This window comes from Osmerus eperlanus, chromosome 8 (assembly GCF_963692335.1).
Source record: "Osmerus eperlanus chromosome 8, fOsmEpe2.1, whole genome shotgun sequence".
NCBI classification, from domain to species: domain Eukaryota; kingdom Metazoa; phylum Chordata; class Actinopteri; order Osmeriformes; family Osmeridae; genus Osmerus; species Osmerus eperlanus.
The window spans coordinates 13,810,729-13,832,971 of NC_085025.1; the positions used below are offsets into that span (position 1 = coordinate 13,810,729).

The 22,243-nt window shown below is 50.6% G+C and overlaps 1 protein-coding gene across 1 annotated transcript; it reads right to left on the reverse strand.

The window, feature by feature from the left end:
- Positions 1-638: 638 nt before the first annotated feature.
- LOC134025225 (afadin-like) lies at positions 639-18,347 on the reverse strand (the record flags this gene model as incomplete). Its single annotated transcript, XM_062468124.1, is given in 15 exon segments — positions 639-2,374; positions 2,497-2,581; positions 5,518-5,863; positions 5,865-6,044; positions 7,179-7,313; positions 8,361-8,402; positions 9,278-9,457; positions 10,032-10,161; positions 10,382-11,268; positions 13,864-14,058; positions 14,964-15,055; positions 16,160-16,357; positions 16,653-16,771; positions 17,907-17,980; positions 18,258-18,347. Coding segments are annotated over 15 exon segments (2,913 nt in total), but the record flags the coding sequence as incomplete, so codon positions are not given.
- Positions 18,348-22,243: the final 3,896 nt, after the last annotated feature.

Genomic DNA, 22,243 nt, shown 5'->3' on the forward strand with positions numbered 1-22,243 from the left:
TTGTAATCCAAACCTTGTATCAGTATTGTATTCATTTCATTTTCATAATTTGGTGGGATGTATACTTTTGTTCAACCTCAACAATTGTGAATGCTTTGATTCAATAGCATTGTTCAAAAATTCTGCGACATAGTCAGTGTTTGACTAACATTTCAATGTGGTTTTCACAATGGTTTTGGGCCATGCAAATAAACGTTCACTTTTAAAATCTTGGGTTTGTTCGTACTTTCGTGTAATAAGTAACAGACTGTCCCAAAAATATATGGATTACTACTGGATAATTTAGTATGTAATTTTAAGTTTGCCATTTTCCTGCTATAGACATGGGTACTGCTGCTACAGGTCTTAGTGAAAGCACAAGCATGCACTGCTTGTGCTTTCAATAACCATCTTAGCATTTTTAAATCTGTATAAATGGTTTCTGGTCCACTGATAGTGTAATTGTGAATAATGGAATTGTTTCTGGTCCTTAAGATCAGAGCTCAATCCCAAGCACCTTCCATTTAAAGTTTGATCAAATCGTATGAGACAGGAAATACATCATGAAACCCCATCCCTTTAAATACAAACTCCTACAATGAAAATGTAAACCACAAATGTTTTAACCTTTTTATACAAAACTGTACCAAGTACCAGCATGTTGTAAAATCTGTATTTATTAATGATTTACAAAAGGCTAACATGAACCCATTGAAATGATTCAGTTTGTAACCTAAAAGGTGGTGGGAACACAAGTGTGTACACATCAGGTAATACCTTGAGAGCAGAGAACAGAAGCTATTGACTGTTGTCCTATCAGTAAGAGTCTGGTCCACACTCTCCTGGAAGAAAGAATATTTACACACAAAATGGAGTCACGCAGACAGAGAGGAGATGCAAGTGATCCAGGTTCATGACAAACACCAGATCATTGATAAAGAACAGTTATTACAGTTATTTTACCTTACAGTATAGGTCCCAAATCTAAGTTCTTTATTATAATCATTTATACATTGTAGATAATTGAACAGAATCTGCGCAAGACATTTAGATAAGGTTCAAAATAAATACCTGCAATTCACGTGAAGATTCTTCCGTAATTAAAATTGTATTTATAATTTGAACTGAGATTGAAGTCATCTCCTCTTATTAACAAAGGATGTAATTTGTCATCATTCTGGCAAAATGTATACAACCGCTCAAATTTCACACAACTCTGCAAATGACTATTAATTTCTTCAAACAAAGAAAACCAGTACTAAAAGTTAGAGGATGGGCGTAGGGTGGGGGGGTAGAAAACATTATAAAACTGATGAGCCCGCTCCAGACTGCTGACATGTAGAGGGGTGAGGGTGGAGGGTCTGGGTGTCAGTGAGCTCCTACAACACGCGTGTATAAAATGTGCTGCTGGAGGCAGTAGCTCTGGGCAGTCTGGTCCATCATCTCTGACCTGGGGCGCTCTGAAGATCAAACTGTGGCCTAAGAAGCTGCTACTAACAGCAGCAGAAAGTGAAAACCAGAGATTTATTTACAAGGTGACTGTGCACTTAGGAAGATCCACCAGGACTCAGTAAACCAGTTTATACAGGAGGAAGTGATGTCATAGAACCTTCTAGAGTTAAAACCCCCCACACTCTCTAAGGAATGAAGAAACAGTGTATGGCAAACCAGAATGGACAAAATTACTCATCAATCACCGAGAATCGTCAGAAAAAGTTAACTAAAAAAAGATTGGTCTGGTACACTTGGGCATTTATTTAAACAAGAAGAAATTAAAAGTGAAAATATGTAATGCAGAAAAGAGCATAAAATAACACCATAAAATAGTCCACATTACAGTAAGCTATTTTAAAAAATTTAAATGAGCAAAAATCTTATCCCGAACCCAAGAGCCATTTTACAAACAAAAATATATCCCCCTTCATTGTAATGTCAAATTTGTCTCACTAGAAGAAATTAAAACATTTTTACAGTGCTTCATCATAATATATCTTTGATAGTTTAAAGAGGGAAAATTTAAGCCATAGAGGTCTCTCCTATTGCCACGATACATCAAAATTGTACGTAAAGGGTCCAGTTATTCAAGAATATAAAAAAAAAGAATGCACACGCACAGATGAGACCGGTTAGTGAAGAAGAACGTCAGGTTTCTCCATCCTGTCACTCGAGAGGGGGAGAGGGAAGGTGATGGGGGTTTCTAGGCCCTCTGGCTCTTCCTCCGGAGGGGTCCGGTCTCTACTGTTTGGTGTTGAGTTCGTTCTCCAGCTCCATAAGTTTGCGTGAAGCCTTGACCTTGTTGGAGATCTCCTTGCCCTGGGAGAAGAGCCGCTGGCGCTCCTTAAAGGTCAGGCTCTCCGGGGCTCCGCCAGGGTTAGCGTTCTCCTGCTCCTGACCACTGGAATGACCAAAAAACACACACTAACCATCACCAGAGGGCCAACAAACTACAGATAACCCACAACGCCAAAAGCCAGAAGAGAGGAGGAGGACAGACAAAAAATAAACGTCAGGCCGCACCTTTTCGTCCATTTCTCCCGCGGGTCTTTGTAGAGCTCTCCCGCTCCTACAACTCCTGCTGGGTTTCCAGTGTATGAGTTAAATCCTGCAATCGCGCCACGGTCAGGAGAGACAGTTAGATGGGCATCACAGCAGGTGAGGACTAGCAACAGCTACAGCACCAGAAAGCTGCTGGGTCACTCAAGGTCACCACCAATTCCCACAGCTTCCCATTAAAAACGGGCTCAGACTCTACTATTTAGGATTAGGTCAGCATGTCCTGTCTAAATGGCATCACTGAGCCAGTTCGGGACAGCCCCGACTTGACCCTCGATCGTACCCAGCAGCTTTGAGGCAACATCCCAGAACGTTCTACACCCCGAGTGTTCCCACAGAGAGGATACGAGCGTTAGGTAGGCAGGAGCCAGAGCGTGGGCGAGTTGAGCAGTGCGAGTTAGAAGCGTTCACCCGAAAAAAAGCAGCAGGCTGTGGAACTAGAGAGAGCGGGGGAGGGGGCCACAGGACGAGGTCAACCGCTGTGTCGTCTGACCCTTGACCCTAGGTGGTGACCTCCACCTGTGACACACCGTGTTCATCGTTGGGCTCACCGGTCCCTGTGTCAGTCACAACCTGTACCACACCAGACCAGTATAGACAAAATCCAGCCAGGATAGACCAGGGCAAGGTTAGACAAGGCCTAGCTGGGCTAGCATGTGAGCCGCATGGCATCTCTGGTCGTACGTAGCCATTCTAACAGCTGTCCATCCTCTGGTTGTGCTCCAGCCCAGTTTGAGGGACGGAAGCACAACCAGAGCCCAGACACATGTCGGCTCACGATGAGGGAGAGGTCGTGGTAGACGCTGACACAAGGACGAGCGAGAACCCTGTCAGGGTTCTACTGGCAGGGTCAGCGCTCTCTGGAACCAGACACTAGTCTACACTTCCACTGGTTAGACTGACCCCAGTGACCTCTGGGCCAGAACAACAGGAACCAGCCACTTTCTCAGACATAACAGACTACATGGGGGTCTGGTGTTCTCTCAGATGAGAATATAATAGTGACTAGCTGTCTCATTGGCTGGAGCCAGACAAGCCTGGTCCTATCAGAGAGCTGCGTTGACCCGACAGTGCCAGTAAAGTCACCTGAAGGTGATGTAACAAGGTTAGAAGCCAGGGAGGCCGGGGATCCAGGTGCCGATTGGTCACCTGAACCACCGAAGAGCCTTCTGGGAATGTTAAACTGTGTAAGAAGATAAGGCATCATACAGAGTCAGGCAGACAAAGACAATACTCAAGACAACGGCCATACTTGAGACAACTAAAGGCACGGACAGACAGAAACAGACAGTTAAACAAAGCAGTGAGAGAGACAGACAAATCAACAGACGGACAGATCAGGCAGGGACATTGACGGCTACAGCAGAGGGACAGACAGACAAGTCAAGACAACCAGACAGACAGACAGAGACAGAGACAGAGAGAGAGAAAGAGAGCAGATAAAGGAGCTAAAGCTTAGCCAAGGCAGTTAAAGCAATGGATATCAGGCTGACTGACAAGCCGTTCGGCAGTGCTTCGCGTAGTGAGGGTCGGGAGGGGGGTGCAGAATAAATGAATACAAAATGATGGTGATGTGACTGGGGAAGGGGTGGTGGGGAAGGGAGGGAGGGGGGGGGGCAGGGTTAATGATTATCCCCTCAAACGTTGAGCGATGGAATGCAACACCTGCTCCCAGTAGGCCCAGACAACATCATTCATACTGGGGTGTCTCTGTGGGTATGTGCGCGTGGGAGTGTGTGTGTGTGTGTGTGTTACATGCAGGCAGTCAGTCACGTGGCCTGTGGTACAGGGCAGTGTTAGGTTGTGTTGCATTGCGAGCGCCCTCTGGTCTATGGCTGTGTCAAGCATCCACTGGGTCTCAGTATAGATCCTCTAGACTTCTAAGGCTGTGGACCTAACTGTTCTCTCTGGGGAGCATGTGGTCAGCCGTAGCAGACTCAACGATGCCTCGAAACTAGGATTTGGGAAGTGAACTTAACACACTTTCCAGTTTGCTAGACACTTTCATAAATCTCTCTCAGCGAGGTTGCTGAACATTAAGTTGCAATACTTGACAAATAATCTCTTGGCAAAGCATCTGAAATGCCTCATAGGATTGAAATGTGCAAGATTGATTATAATAATTGAGTTCTATCACTGTCCAGCAGAGGGTGCTATAAACTTCATCGTAGACAGCATGAGATGGTCTGTACCTATCAAGTGTTGAGGACCCAGACAGACCTAACAGCCACTAACCAGTAGGGGGCGCCCCTCAACAGATCCGCTACCCAGAATGCCAAGAGTGTATGAGTGGGAGGGGGCGTGGCAGAGGAGGTGCTCCTCGATGATTGGTTCGTCGTCTGTATGAAGCCAGTGTGTCCCTCCCTAAGCCAACCAACCGGCAAGCAGGGCCAGAGGCCGCAGGGTGGGGGGAGGGGGCGGGACGGCGGGCGACCACACCCCCAGACAGCACAACCAAACACACACGGAGGCGGACCAGCTACAACACCAACAGTACTATGATTGGTTCTCGGGCCTTAGTGCACAGCGAATCACAGGTCTTTATCGATTGCTTTTACTCCGCTAGGGTGATTCGTTGGAGGCAGAGGGGACGGGGTGAACGAACGGACAAATATAAACGAGACAAAAATGGAAAATGGAAATAAAAACGGAATCTGATTTGCTAGAAGAGGGAGAATTTCTAAAACGATCAAACTAGAAGGGAAACGGATGAAAAATGGGAGGAGTCAAATTTCGACTTGATTGACGGACAGAGTATTGAACTAATGGAACACACACAAAAGGAGAGAGAGAAAACGACAAAAGAGAGCGAGAGAGAGAGAAAAGGAGGAACAACGAAGGCAGAAAGCCTCCCTACTGAAAAAAAAAACTAACGAAAATGACAACATGAACGAGAGGAGGAACAAATTAAATGAATGAAAGGGAGGGGGGGAGGGGTGGAGCGAGACGTGCGCCCCTCTCCGCTCCCGCTCCGTGCGTCTCTACCTTTGGGGGCGTAGCCGGGTTTGGCGGGGATAGGGGGGGTGTGGCCAGTACTGTTGGCATTGAACGAGCTGGACAGGAAGATCCCGTCCGAGACTGGGCGGGGCTTGCGCGCAGTGGGCGGCGGCTTGCGAGCGGGCGGGAGGTCGCCGTACGACTTCCTGGTGGCGGCCATCTTAACCTGACCTGCTAGGCCCATCCCCGCGGCAACCACCGTTGCGGAATCTTCCTCCTCCTCCTCCTCCTCTTCCTCTTCGCCCCCGTAGGAGACAAACTTGGCGGTGTACAGGGTGTCGGGGGAGACCACCTGCGTTTTGAGGTAGGAGGTGTTCCTCTGGGGCGGGGGGGGGCGGGGGCTGGGACAGGGGGGTGTTAGTGGGGGAGGCGGGGGAGGGGAGCTGGTAGTCCTGGGGGAGGGGTGGCCGGTACAGACCCGGCTCGTCTGGCGTCAGCAGCCGGCGCTCCGCCTCCTCGTGCTGTCTCCGACGCCCCGCCTCCAGGCGGGTGTAATACTCCTCCTCCTGCCTCCTCTACGGGGGGGGGGGGAGAATCGGCCTGTTAGAATGCCTACAATTGGCTGACACCTGTTTCTGGGCCTGCTCTCATTGGGCTCGCAATGCCTGACTGGATTAAACTACGGGCGTGGCTGCCTTGAGGCCTGATGAGCCATCCTCCACCCTGGAAGTGTGTGTGTGTGTGTGAGCGAGTAAGCGTGAGTGTGTGAGAGAGAGAGAGAGAGAGAGAGAGAGAGAGAGAGAGAGAGAGAGAGAGAGAGAGAGAGAGAGAGAGAGAGAGAGAGAGAGAGAGAGAGAGAGAGAGAGAGAGAACCTTAAGGGCAGACTGCTTTGTGTCTGTGGGTGTGTAACACTTCTACAGGTGTCTAGAGAGAGGGGGCTGTCCAGGCCTGCTTCTCTAGGGGGGTTCTGGGGCTGCTGCTGGTGCTCTGGCTAGGCTCCGAGGGTCTGCAGGACAGAGGGCTCCTCCAGGGCGGGGGACCTCTCTCTGGGACGGGCTCTGCTTCAGGACCGGCCTGGGCTGGCCCTGGGGTTAGAGTGTGCTGGCGGAGTAGGGGGGAGGGGGGTCTTGAGGGGTGTATGATGAGAGGGTGGTTGGGCTAAGGGAGGGTCACAGATGGTGTGTGCGTGTGTGTGTGTGTGTGCATGGTAGGGTAGGGACAGGGAGGCATTCCGACAGCATTCTGAAGCAATGCCGGATGGGATGAGGATGACCTTCCCAACAAACTGAAGATTCCGTAAATAAATGAACGAAAACCTGACACTGACGACAACAATAATAACCATAACAACAACAACAACCGTGACAAAATGGGAGTCCCATGCTTTAAATGGGGGTGTTGGGGGGGTCCATAACAAACTTACATCACCATAACAAAGGGAGGGTGGGGGGTCATGACAACATGCAGTTGGACATCATCTTCAAGGTCATTGTAATGGTTATCAGCATCATCAACATCATCATCATCAATCAGGTTATGAGTGGTTTGACAGCTGCCTGACAGCGACAGCGTAAGACTGCAGCCATCACTGTAGGCCTCACACACACACTCCCCATGACATGACAGGTGAGTGTGTGAGTGAGCGTGTGTGCGAGTGAGCGTGTGTGAGTGAGCGTGTGTGTGTGTGCGTGAGTGCGAGTGTGTGTACCTTCTCGTCCGTCTCCCGTCTGACCCGCTCCTCCTCCCTCCACCTCCTCTCCTCCTCCTGCTTGGAGCGCTCCTCGGCCTCGCGCTGACGCAGCTCCTCCAGCTGCTGCTTACGCCGCCTCTCCTCGTCCTGCAACTGTGGCCGCACACACACACACGCACACACAGGCATGCACGCACAAACACACCACACAGATGCACATACACACCACACACACACACATTATATTTAGTACCACACTGCCATACTGTAGTGAACCTAAACATTCTATAAGTTGGTAGCTTGATAGACAATTTGAGCTTTGAACCCTGAACTAGACCTCGTCTCTGGTTACTTTAGGCGCAATTGATTTACGCCACCAAGGCAGACAGAGCTAGTCACTTTACTCAAGTCCACCCGAGTTGGACAGGCAATAAAACATAATGAGACACAAACATTGAAGTCCGGCACAGTGGAACACAGTAGAACACAGATGTCCAGCACAGTAAAACACAGATGTCCAGCACAGTAGAACACAGATGTCCAGCACAGTAGAACACAGCCATGCTAGCCAGGCTGTCCATCAACCACCACACACAGCCAAGATGAGAGGAAGAGATGGATGGATGGATGGTCACCACAGCACCACGATGAACCCCTCATGCAGGCAACGCCCCCTTCGGCAGAGGAGGAGGAGGGAGGTGGCAGTGAAGCATGCACAGGCCCCTCCCTCTCCATGCATAGGCCCCACCCCCCCTTCCCACAGCCCAGAGCCACGCCTCTGCCTGCCCTGAAACAGCCCTGCTGCTGGGGGGACTCTGGGACGCTGCTTCCTCTGGTGGAGGGGGTGGGACGGACATGTGAATGAAGACGTTCCACAGCAGCAGAGTTTCCACCACAGACAGACAGACCTAACAGCCAACCAGCATCAAGCACCCCAGGATAGCCCACCCCCCCGCACTCCCTTCATCCCAATAGCCCTTTCAGCCCCAGTGACTGGCTGCTCTGCTCCCAGCTCTGCACCCCCCCCATCACACACACCCAGATGAGAGGCGCAGTCCCAACCCCCAGGTTAGATGGAGGGTAGAGAGGGGGGGGTGGTGAGTATGAGCAAACAGGAAACACGGGTGTAGCCAAAACAGGAAGTAGACAGGAAGTAGTGGAGGGGGAAGAGTTACGTGTGTGTTAAGAAGAAGAACGTACCAAGTCTAGAACAGAGATAGCTGCTGGCACAGCAGTCTGCTGCTGGAGAAGAAACCAAACAGAGTGAAAAACAGAGAGGAGGAGGAGGAGGAGAGAGTGAGGGAGGGAGTAAATAAAGAGAAATCAAAACAGGAGGAGGGAGGGAGGAAGGAGGGAGGAAAGGAGGGGTCAGAGAGAAGATAAAAGTGAAAACATTGCTGTGGTTTAAAACGGCAGTGAAGTGTTGCCACGGGAACATTCCCTCCGTCAGTGTGGCTTTGATTAACGTCAGTGGGTTGCCCCGCCCCGTCCTGGCATAGCTCCTCTGGTGGAGCCAGCCCCAGCCCCTCCTCAGAGCTCCGGATGAAGAAATGTCCGTCTTTCTCCCATTAGACATACATACACACACACACAAACAGAGAGAAGCATACACCCCCCACCCCCACACACACACACACACGCACCCTCCCTCCCTCCCCTGGGCATGAGCCGGGCCTGGCCACAACAATGCGTGGTAACGCCAGCTACTTCCTCTGTTGACGGTGTCAGAGCGGCCAGCCGAGAGGCCCCACTCTGGGAGGAGAGCCCGGGTAGCAGGAGGGCGTGGCAGGGAGACTGGCTCTCACACAACCACACTCCCTGCGGAATGGACCAATCGTGAGGGTTTCACCCTCGCCCCCCACCTACGCGGCCAACCAGGCATCAGCAGCTTAGCAGCATGGCAAAGCGATGAGGTAAAGCAATGTAGCAGCCAGCCAGACGCAGCCCAGTCAGAGTGCCAGTCAGAACGCTCGAGGGTCGTAGCATTTGCGAGGGTGACGGCACCGGATTCCTCTCTCCTGTAAACACCCAGCCTTGCGGCTACCTTGTGGACACACAGTACCGTACTAGCCCTACCTCCCAACCCCAACCCCACACCCCCCAGCCCCCGGCCTTACCCGTGCCCTCTTCTCAGCCTCCAGCCTCTGCATGATCATCATGGTGTCCACGTCCTCGTCGTCCTCCTCCTCTTCGTCCTCGTCGCTCTGCTTGGACTCCTGCAGACGCTTCTGGAACTGCCACTCCAGCATCAGCTTCCTCAGGCGGTCGCTCTCCTCCGCTGTGCGCTCCGGCTTGGCCTGGACACACACACACACACACACACAACCAGGGGTCAGGGTCGGCAAGCGCTGGGGGAAACCACTTTGTGCATCTGTTAGGCGCTGGTCTACTCTGCGGTGTCTACTCTCCTCTATTGTGTGTCTACTCTAGAGCGCAACCGATAAAGGATTTTTAAGGCCGATACCAATAAAAATATTTGGTATTTAAAAAATCCGATATATATATATTTTAAAAAACAACAACATAAAAACATCCAGAACTGCGTAACAAAACATAAACAGATTTCCCTAACACTCTGCCCGACTGACTGGATCAGCTGGTTGTAGGGTTTGTGGCGTTCTAAACACGAGTGTTGCCAATAGGGACGTTGTAGAATGACCTCTGGTGGACAAACTATGCAACGCCAATACTCATAACATGGTTGAAGGGTGTTTTGTCAGTAATTCTTTCTTTTTTTAATCAATATTCATTTATCGGACATTATAAATGCCGATACCGATAGTTTGGAAAATGCCTAATATCGGCCGATAATATCGGTCGGGCTCTAGTCTACTCTACTGTATATGCACTTTACTGGGAATCTACTCCTACCTGTAGATCCTGGATCTCCTTGTCCAGCAGGTCTACTATGTGGAGCTGCTGTTGTTTCTCCAGCTTCTCCCTGGCGTCTCTCTTCCAGGGGTCGGGTGACAGGCTGTCGCTGGACGACAGCTCCTCCTTGCTGTGGAGGGGGGCGGAGAGGAGGGGGGGGGGGGGTCAGTCACCTGGCTGGCTCCCGAGTGCCATCACAAAAATCTCACAGAGAACAAAGAACCATCGCTGACACCACACTACAATGACGGCACGTCCTCTGCCGTCCGCTAATTGGAGCGGCGTTCAGGGATTCAAACTAGCCATCCGGATGCCCCACCAACTGTGGTTTGGTTCCGAACTCCGCCCACCTGATGGTGATGTACTGGAGGTCTCGTCTCTCGATGGTGCGTGGCTGCTGCTGGGGGAGGAGCTCCCTGATCACCGTGTCCTGGGGGGGGCCGGGAGCCACGGCCGTGCGGGGCAGGCTGGATACTTTTTCCGCCGGCCTGGGGGGCTGGGGGGGGAGGTAGGGCTGGGGCTGGGGGGGCAGGTAGGCCTGGGGCATGGAGGGGGGCGGGGCTTGGTGCTGCGGCGGGGGCTGGCTGGCGTTGTTGTTGTTCAGGGGCACGGCGGGGTTGCGGATCTGGCCCAGCTTCCTCTCCTGCTCCCTCCTCTTCCTCTCCCTCTCGTCCTCCAGCCGGGCCTTCTCCTTCTCGTACCAGCGCTGCTGCTCCTCCCGCTTCCTGCGCTCGGCCGCCAGGGCCGCCTGGGAGGGGCCCGCGGACGGAGGCGGGGGCGGGGGGAGGTCGGGCTGGGCCTCGAAGTCCGGATAGTGGACGGGGGGAGGAGGCGGCGGGGGAGGGGGTAGGTCGGAGCGCGAGGGCTGGGGGGCGGCGGGTCCGGGGTGGGGGGCGTTGGGGGTCTTCCAGCGGCCGGGGCCACTCTTGTGGTTGCCGGGGGTCTTGGAGGAGGAGGAGTAGTTGAGGTGCTCCTGGCTGGAGGTGGACGACTCCACCGACGACGACACCTGACCGTGGTTGCCGTGGTTCCCCCAGTGGTCGCCCCCCCCTCGCTGGAATTCAGCCTCTCTCTGGAACTCTGCCTCCCGTTGAAACTCCGCCTCCCGCTGGAACTCTGCCTCCCGCTGGAACTCCGCCTCCCTGTGGTGCTGCAGGTGCACCAGGTCCTCTGGCCTCAGCCCCCCTGGAGGGGGGTAGCCCCCTCCTTGCAGGTCCTCCTGAGACTGGGCCACTCGCTGGGGAGGGGAGGGCACACAAGCACACAACATGCATTTAAAGTAGGGCTGGGAATCGATTAACAAAAAATGTACTAATTATTCGCACCATATGCTGTGATTAATCTAAATTAATCGCATTGTTCCCGAGCTCGTTATCATCATGTAAAACAAGTTTACATACATGTACATTAAGTATATTTTAAATTGAACATTTTATGACATCTTGTGAACTGTAAACAGCATCTCCTGGGAACTACAGAATAGTCATTCCCATCAAATACAGTTAGGTCCATAAATATTTGGACATTGACACAATTTTCATCATTTTGGCTCTGTATACCACCACAATGGATTTGAAATGAAACAATCAAGATGTGCTTTAAGTGCAGACTTTCAGCTTTAATTTCAGGGTATTTACATCCAAATCAGATGAACGGGGTAGGAATTACAACACATTTTATATGTCCCCCCCCCCTTTTTAAGGGACCAAAAATAATTGGACAAACTAACATAATCATAAATCTAATTGTCACTTTTAATACTTGGTTGCAAATCCTTTGCAGTCAATGACAGCCTGAAGTCTGGAACCCATAGACATCACCAGACGCTGGGTTTCGTCCCTGGTGATGCTCTGCCAGGCCTCTACTGCAACTGTCTTCAGTTCCTGCTTGTTCTTGGGGCATTTTCCCTTCAGTTTTGTCTTTAGCAAGTGAAATGCATGCTCAATTGGATATAGGTCAGGTGATTGACTTGGCCATTGCAGAACATTCCACTTCTTTGCCTTAAAAAACTCTTTGGTTGCTTTCGCAGTATGCTTCGGGTCATTGTCCATCTGCACTGTGAAGCGCCGTCCTATGAGTTCTGAAGCATTTGGCTGAATCTGAGCAGATAATATTGCCAGAAACACTTCAGAATTCATCCTACTGCTTTTGTCAGCTGTCACATCATCGATAAATACAAGGGAACCAGTTCCATTGGCAGCCATACATGCCCACGCCATAACACTACCTCCACCATGCTTCACTGATGAGGTGGTATGCTTTGGATCATGAGCAGTTCCTTCCCTTCTCCATACTCTTCCCATCATTCTGGTACAAGTTGATCTTGGTCTCATCTGTCCATAGGATGTTGTTCCAGAACTGTACAGGCTCTTTTAGATGTTTTTTGGCAAACTCTAATCTGGTCTTCCTGTTTTTGAGACTCACCAATGGTTTACATCTTGTGGTGAACCCTCTGTATTTACTCTGGTGAAGTCTTCTCTTAATTTTTGACTTTGACACAGATACGCCTACCTCCTGGAGAGTGTTCTTGATCTGGCCAACTGTTGTGAAGGGGTTTTTCTTCACCAGGGAAAGAATTCTTCTGTCATCCACCACAGTTGTTTTCCATGGTCTTCCGGGTCTTTTGGTGTTGCTGAGCTCACCAGTGCGTTCTTTCTTTTTAAGAATGTACCAAACAGTTGATTGAGCCACACCTAATGTTTTTGCTATCTCTCTGATAGGTTTGTTTAGATTTTTCAGCCTAACGATGGCTTGCTTCACTGATGGTGACAGCTCTTTGGACTTCATATTGAGAGTTGACAGCAACAGATTCCAAACACAAATACCATACTTGAAATGAACTCTAGACCTTTTTTCTGCTCCTTGTCAATGAAATAACGAACTCCCATGAGGGAATAACATACACCTGGCCATGGAACAGCTGAGCAGCCAATTGTCCAATTACTTTAGGTCCCTTAAAAAGGGGGTGGCCACATATAAAATGTATTGTAATTCCTACACCGTTCACCTGATTTGGATGTAAATACCCTGAAATTAAAGCTGAAAGTCTGCACTTAAAGCACATCTTGATTGTTTCATTTCAAATCCATTGTGGTGGTATACAGAGCCAAAATGATGAAAATTGTGTCAATGTCCAAATATTTATGGACCTAACTGTATATACAGCAACTTTAAACAACAAAGTGTTTAAGTGCACGGTGAATATTTGAAGTTTAAACCCTGAAGGTTATCAAAAATACTGGATCAGCTTAGAACTTCAGGCAAAAGTCCAAAAGAAGTAACGTAGATAGGCAAGGCTGTCTTGTTGCCTCGCTAGTAACGTCAATAATTCCTGGGTGTTTTGCTTTTATATGATAAACTGAAGACGAATTGCTTCTATGCTATTTGAATTTGACTTTGCAAATTGTACAGACCACTTTTGTTTTGTCCAAAATACCATCCGGATACTTTTTAAATGTAAACTTTCCTCCTAAAGCTCCACCGTTGTCTTTCTCCATCATGCCAGGGGGACTTGGCTCCGCCACTCACAACAGCCGCCATAACAGGAAGTGGTTAAAACTGAGGCTTATCGTGTTTGTAATAGACGCAAAAAAGGTATTGCGTTAATAGCGCTACATTATTTTGAATGCGTTAAACATGTCAAATGAATTCCAAAGATTAATGCGTTAACATTCAGCCCTAATTTAAAGCACAGGGACTAAACACAACCAAGCATCGAGTCATAATGAATTCGGCTTTAATAGACATTAAGCACAGAGAAAGAAGAGCAACATAAGTCTTCAGAAGCCTAGAAGAGGGCAACAACAGAACTCAGACTCCTCTCTCCTCTGACCTGCATGGCCATGCTGTTGTTGAGGTGCTCCTCCATGGCGACGGGGTGGCCCCTGTCGTCGGGGCCGTGCCAGTGCTGGCCTGGCCCGGGCCCCACGCGGTCCTGGCTCTTGGAGGCTGGGATGGTGAAGTACTCCCTGGGGTAGGTCTGGGTGGGGATGGGGTAGGCCTCTGGGCGAGGGGGGGAGGGCTCATCCTAGGATTGGGATGGGAGTTGGTAGTGGGGGGGGGGGGGGGGGGGGGGATTGCAAATTATAATCCAAGGTTAGAAATGCTTACAGCTGGGGAGTTTGCGTTCAACAGTGTGTGTGTGTGTGTGTTTGTGTGTGTGTGTGTGTGTCTCACACAGAGGGAATAGTAATGTGTGTGCAATCAGGGCAATCACTGGATTTTTCAAAATGTTGCTGATAGGCTAATAGTATGTATAGAATGTCAGTGACAGGTTAATAGTGTTATGTGAATAGCAAGCTGATTAAGACGTTTATAAGATAGAGATCAGTAGAGCCAGCGGTTTGCGAGCTAATTAGATTGCATTATGCATAGTTATGGGCTAATGAGAGCTAGCGGTTAGCGGCTCTCCAACTGATTAGGATGTATTACAGGGAGTAATGAGAAACAGGATAGCGTGACAGTGTTGTTGTGGCCATGTCAGGGATCCCCCGGAACATTCTGTCCTGTCCTGCTAAGTCCTCCACACTGGCTGGTCTTTATACAATGAGCAGACTAGCAGGCCTGCAAGTCCTGCCTATTGCAATCCAAGAAACACACTCTTCAATCCCAGAAACACACTGTCACAGTGAAACACACTACCACTAGCACACTGGGGATGGGTATAGCTCAGTGGTTAGAGCATTTGACTGCAGATCCAGGTTTGTATCCCCTTCTGTATGTCCATTAGATACAAGTGTCTAAATGAACCCATAACATTAGCTTCAGTATCAGTATGTGATTCCAGCAGTACCACACTACCATATGTGTCAGACAGAAGTGAGTGTATTAACAGGCTTGTATGTTGGTGATATCTTCAGGCCTTAGACACACACACAAATGCGACACATTCCACACTGGGGTGATGTGGCGGCGGTTGCCGTGGTTACTCACATCGGCGCAGAGGTTGCCAGTGGAGACGGAGGTGATCTTGGTCCCGGGGCCGCCGGGGTACACAGCCTTGCCAGCAGGACTCTGGCTCTGGTCTGGAACACACAGAGCATGGTGGGTAGGATGGGACAGTGTTGGATAGGATGGGGAGGGTGTTGGGTACGATAGGGATAGTGTTGGGTATGATATATAGTGTTGGGTAAAATAGAGTGTTGGGTATGAGAGAGTGTTGGGTATGATATAGAGTGTTGGGTATGGTAGAGAGGGTGTTGGGTATGATAGGGAGAGTGTTGGGTATGATAAGGAGTGTTGGGTATGAGAGTGTTGGGTATGATAGGGAGAGCTTTGGGTATGATAGAGAGTGTTGGGTATGATAGAGAGTGTTGGGTATGATAGGGAGAGTGTTGGGTATGATATAGAGAGTGTTGGGTATAATAGTGTTGGGTAGACTAGAGTGTTGGGTATGAGAGAGTGTTGGTTATGATAGGGAGAGAGTGTTGGGTATAATAGAGAGTGTTGGGTATGATAGAGAGTGTTGGGTATGATAGGGAGAGTGTTGGGTATGATATAGAGAGTGTTGGGTATAATAGTGTTGGGTATACTAGAGTGTTGGGTATGAGAGAGTGTTGGTTATGATAGGGAGAGAGTGTTGGGTATAATAGAGAGTGTTGGGTATGATAGAGAGTGTTGGGTATGATAGGGAGAGTGTTGGGTATGATATAGAGAGTGTTGAGTATACTAGAGTGTTGGGTATGATAGGGAGCGTGTTGGGTATGATAGAGTGTTGGGTATAATAGAGTGTTGGGTATAATAGAGTGTTGGGTATGATAGGGAGAGTGTTGGGTATGATATAGAGAGTGTTGGGTATAATAGAGTGTTGGGTATGATATAGTGTTGGGTATACTAGAGTGTTGGGTATGATAGGGAGCGTGTTGGGTATGATATAGAGTGTTGGGTATAATAGAGAGTGTTGGGTATGATATAGTGTTGGTATGATAGGGAGAGTGTTGGGTATACTAGAGTGTTGGGTATGAGAGAGTGTTGGGTATGATAGGGAGAGAGTGTTGGGTATGACAGAGAGGGTGTTGGGTATAATAGAGAGTGTTGGGTATGATAGACAGGGTGTTGGGTATAATAGAGTGTTGGGTATGAGAGAGAGAGAGTGTGTTGTGTATGACAGAGAGAGTGGAGATGCTCACTGGCGACGTTGGGGCTGGAGCGGTGGTCCACCCGGTTCTTCAGCAGCCTCTCCTCGTTGGTCTTCTTTGGTTCAGGGTAGGAGTCCCAGCCCGCCTGGGGGCTCTCAGGGGAGCCGTTCTGGACAGAGTTGTTGTAGAGCTCGAAGCCCTCGCTCTTTGGTCTCAACTTCCCGTTCTTGTCACGCCCTCTGTCCGAGGCTGGAGGGGAGGGGGGGGGGGGGGACCAGGGGTCAGAGGTTAGAGTTAGGCTCTGGTAGAGTAGAGATGATGGAGAATCATCAGATTGTCACGTCTCTCACGAGATGTTTCCGAGTCCAACACAGCTGCTGGGTTGTGTGGGACACGGACTTTGGTCTGTATTGGTCACGTGACCGCTCAAAGGGGATTGCACGCCACGCGGAAGTCCACACTAATCCTCCCCCCTCCCCTCCCCCGTCTCCCCTGTCCCCATGCATCTGGCCCTGTCCTCTCCTACCCTGGTGTGTCTCCTTACCCCTGGGCATCATAGGAGAGGGCTGGTTGAGCAGCGTGGCCAGGCCGTGGTAGATGGCGCCCTGCTTGGCGACCTCCAGAGTCACCACCGAGCCTGTCCTGGTCATCAGCTCTGCCGCCCTGGTGGGGGGAGGGAGGGAGGGAGAGAGAGAGGGAGAGAGGGAGAGAGGGAGAGAGGGAGAGAGAGAGAGAGAGAGAGAGAGAGAGAGAGAGAGAGAGAGAGAGAGAGAGAGGGTGGGGGGTCATTAAAGGAACAGCGTCACAACATCATAGTTGTTTTTGCTTAGGCAGTGGGTTGGTTACTCTTTAGCCAGGCAAGTCCACTGCACCGCAGCTCCCAGAATTCACAGTCCACACAGGGAACATTATGCTTGTTTCCAAACCGTTCTAAATAAGTCTGTTTGGAAGCTAGAAGAGACGTGGTTTATACACATGTGCACGCATCCGCCCCCTTTCCCGCTTCCCATTCCTCTCTCCCCCCCCCACCCCTCCCCCTCTCGTTCCCCAGCCTGGCCTGCTGTCAGTGTAGCAGGAATTGTAAAGCTGGAACTAGACAGATGGTTGTGATTAAAACGGGCTGGAACACCCTTCCACTAACTGACCCCCCCTTCCCTCCACCCCTTTAAAAACACACACACACGCACACACACGCACACACACACACTAGGAATCCTAACTCAGTGATGGGAGCCCAGTCACAGTGGTTAAACAGCAGCTCCTGTCCAGAACAAACACACACACACACACACACACACACACACAGCAGTATATGACTGGATGAACGAGTGTGAACCAGAGATGACCCTAAGTGGGTGTGGCTGGGCTTCACTTCCATGACTTTAACACTAGAGGGGGAACATTTGGGGTGTTTGTGTGTGCGCGTATGCGTGGGTGTAACTATTTCCGTGTGTTCAACTTTGTTTGCCATTTGTAACATGCACAGGTACAATGGAATGTGTTAGGGCTTCTGTTTGTGAGTGCATGTGTGTGTGATGGTTCCGTATGTGTATGTGTGTGTGTGTGTGTGTGTATGCGTAAAGGCGTGTATGAATACAGCATCACACCCAATGTGTGTGTATACTTGCGAGAGTCTGTATGGGTGTTTAATTCCAACTCCACGCTGGCTCACAAAGAGCACAAGGACATTTTGCTAGGCCCAGTAGGCTAGGTGCTGGGCTGGGTCGCAGGCTAGGTGCTGGGCTGGGTTGGGTATTAGACTGAGCTGGGTGCTGGGATGGGGTACTGGGCATCTTACCTCTCCTGTGAGAGTCCAACGAGGCTCCTCCCATCAACACTAAGGAGCTGGTCCCCTGCTGCCAGACGGCCGTCCTACACACACACACACACAGACAGAGAGAAAGAGAATTCATTGCAAAACACTGGGTGATGCATAACAACAACTTTTAAGAAAACCCTTACACTCTAGATGACAGTACATAATGTGGGCTCTTTAAACGCTTATTGCTTTTGACATCAGCCCGTTTGTCATCCCAGTAAAGACACTTTAACTGGATTGTTATTGGCCTGGCGGCACAAAGCGGGTCATTGTAGCGAGCGACCACATGAAGTCACCGTGGTGTCACAGGGTCATGGTGACATCACTCACCATGTCGGCTGCTCCACCCTTCACCACGGACTTGATGTAGATCCCCAGCTTCTCCTGGCCGGCACCCTGCAGGACCACACACACGCACACACACACACACAGTCATTATACAGTAGCACATTAGTCAGACTGTGAGCTGGGCTATGAGGCTGGAGACACTGCTGGCCAGCTGTCTGTGTCTGTACATCTGTCTGTTGTCTGGCCGCTGCTAGCCAGCACTGGAGGACTGAAGCCTCCTTGTTTGGTCCCAGACAGGCAGTTTGCACACTCACACTTGGGGCATTTGTCACGGCACCAGCAGCTAGCCTTGGAGGCGTCTGGAGAGGACCTGGGAGCTAAATGAGCCTACTGTCCAGGCCGCTGACCGTTCTGACGACAAACAGGAAACCTACTGCTGAAAGGAGAGCAGGGCCAGGGTCCACTTCACCCTCCAGCAGAGCCCAGTCCTGGAGGGGTTTGGACTTTTACCCAGAAACACTGGGCCTTATCGAAGCATCCATCCAGCACACACATCCAGTGCACTTCGTGCACACACACTCTCCCACACACACACACACACACACACACACACACGCACACACACACACACACACACACACGCACACGCACACGCACAAGTAATATTTGCTTAGGCTCAGGTATGCTTGAGAGGACAAAAAGGGAGAACATGAGTGGGTTCAGGCAGCCCTCCACCAGGGTCATACCACAGACACACACACACACACACACACACACGTGAAGTCTGGAATTAGACCCCTTCTCAGGCCAGAACAGACCAGTCTCTCATACAAAGAGAGAGAGAGTTATAGAGCGAGGACGGAAATGAATTGAGAGAAAACCCGACGAGAGAGAGTTCGAAGAGAGACATCTGAACACCACCCTCACACAGCCGTCAACCCTGCACCAGCCCACCTGAAACCTTTACCAAGCCCTCACGACACACACACGTCAACATCGGGAGCGCGAGTAGGCCAGGGAGTGTGAGTGCCGACTTCCCAGAACTACAACCACAGCACTTGCTCATCCCGCCACTACAACTACCACAATGCCCTGTGGCGAACTCTCTGATGTTTAGCTACGTTATGTGTGGACTGAGAAGCAAAACAAAGAGAAAGAGTGAGTCTGGGATGGGAGGGATGAGCGAGGAAAAGCCTAAGTAAGGGAGAGATGGAAAGAGTGAGATGGAGGCAGAGAGAGTGAGGGAACGATGGAGTGAGAAATGAGAGGGTGGAGAGAGACGGAGAAAGCTAGAGAGATGGAGAATGACAAAGAGCTGAAGAGAAGGATACAGAAAAAAGGGGATAGATGGAAAGCTAGAGAGAGAGGGAGACAGACGGAGAGAGACGGAGAGAGAGTGAGACAGACAGAGAGAGAGGGACAGAGAGGAGGGTGGATGGTACAGCAGCGGAAACAGAAACTCCCTGAGAACAACACCACCTTTCAGTAGTCAGACAGAGAGATCTCTACTGCACTACCAACACACACAATCGCGAGGTCGGCGGTTCGATCCCCGACTCCCCCAGGCCATGTGCCAAAGTATCCTTGAGCAAGACTCTGAACCCCAAGTCGCTCCCGATGGGCAGGCCGGCGCCTTGCACGGCCAGCGCTGTTTGTGTATGAGTGCGAGTATGAATGGGTGAATGAGAAGCAAAAAAAGATCTTTGAGTGCCGCTAAGGTAGAAAAGCGCTATATAAATGCAGTCCCATTTACACACACACACACACACACACAATACAGTAAACTAGACAAAAGATGCCTATAGATATGATATATGCCTCCTCCAACAAGGGATTCTCTGGCCCGGTTACCTCAAAGAGAACCACGGTACCCAGGAACGCCAACACACACCTGGGAAGAAACGAGACGGGTCTCCTCTGCCTCAGGTCCGGAGCTCTCCCGTCCAGACGCTGGAGAAGCCAACTGGAGTCTGTGTGTGTGTGTGTGTGTGTGGTGAAAGGAGTTTGGAGGATTTGACTATCATAATGACTCCTCCTAATGTCACCCGAGACTCCTGGCTTCCTGGACACAACGATCCTCGTCACTGCTTTGTGTGTGTGTGTGTGTGTTTCGGGTGAGCGAGGTGTAACGTAAGACGGTGGCAGGGCTCGCTCTGCCCGGAGCGATGCCACCGCGGCCGATACTACAACATCACATCAGGAAACCGGGCTCCTTTCATGCTTCCGACTTAGCTTCCTTAAGAATGAGTCACGGTGCCACACCTCACTGCAAAAGAGAAAGCTTCTCTCTCACACACACACACACACACCTTCCTGGCATGAATACATGACCCAGGGCAGGCCTATAAAGCCGTGATAAACCTCCGCCGTGTGTGAAGCGGAGCAGGAGTCAGCGGAGGAGGAAGGGGCCGGCGGGTTTCCTGACCTGAGCTTCCCTGCTAGTTCTGCGTGTCGCTTCCAGAAGCGCTCTGGATGAACTGGGTCGGGTCAGGACTCGACACATACGAGACAATCGCACTGCACACCTCTAAGAGACACACACACACACACACACCACTCTACATTTGATCTCCAATGCAATGAAGAAGTGAGCAAAGCTGTAAAGTGTGTGTGTGTGTGTGTGTGTGTGTGTGTATGGTGAGACTGTTTGAGGAGACAATTACAGGGTGTTAGCAGCTGTAACAGGTCCTTTGAGGTCTTAACAGCAGACTTGGCGTACTGGCGCCCCCACACAAACACACACTAAATGCAAGCAGACCAGAGAGACGCTGCTTCAGCTCTGCTGTGTCTCGGGTCCTGGAAACAGCAAACAAACATGCCTCGTCCGCCACACCCTGTTTACTTCCTGCCCCAACAGGAAGTGCTCTGCGACCCAGCCCTGTGAGGAAATGGAGAGCTGAGGCAGAGACCCTGCGAGTCCCAGAGAACTGTCTGCTCTGTTCCACTGACACTGTGTGTGTGTGCGTGCCACGCGCGCGTGTGTGTGTAAGGCACCCTCTGTGCTCCAAACACACTCTTTAGGGTGATTAACTATTCCTTCCTGTGCTAAACCAGGCGCAGCCAGATAGTAGTGCTTTGTCTGTGCTTGAAGACTGGTCTAACAAACACACACACACACACACACACACACCCACACCCACACACACGGCTAATCTGGGACCTCACACGTCTCCATGCCTGGCTGTGTCTTCTCCCAGTTCTTCTCCCGTTCTGCTGAGGGGGAACGTTCTGGTTTCTAGAACAACATCTAGCAGCGCCTCGTCTGGTTCACTCAGGCCCGGCTGGATCAGATATCTCCCACACAAGTGTGCGCACGCACGCGCAGACGCACGCACGCGCGTGACAAATACCAGACACGAGTGACGAATTGGCATGTGGGCTCTTATTCGTTCTCACATGCACACTTGATAACAAATCACATTAATACATGGTTGTGACGCTGAGGATCAAAGCGTGCAATATATATTTTCTCACTCGCTAGAGAGAGAGAGTGTCTGCGTGCGTGTGTGTGACACTTGGATGTCTCCTGGGAGTCTGAAGTCGACAGCTAAACACACCCATCATCTCCTGGATTAAGACCTTCAGCTCCTGTCCTCATCTCCACTAATACCTGTTGTCTGGGTCTAGGGCTGGGGTCTACGAGGCTGGGCTGGAGACAGTGCACACGCGCACGCGCACGCACACACGGCTGCAGTAATGAAGTCATAAAAACAGTAGTTCACAGAGCTGCACAGGGGAGCTCTCTGGGTCTAACTAAAACCAGATGTGGCATGTCTCTCTCTCTCACACACTCACACACACTCACGCACTCACACACTCACACACTCACAGCAGAGGAACAGTGTGTGACATGAAAACCTCCTGTGACCTTTAATTGACATTCCTTTTAGACTACCTTGGTTGTGGATCTCTCTCACACACACTGAGACAGACACTCCCACTGTTCCTTGTACAGTCAGACCTGCAGTCGCTTTCTCATGTACACACACTCGAGCACACACACACACAGCATCTATCATGCCCAGTCG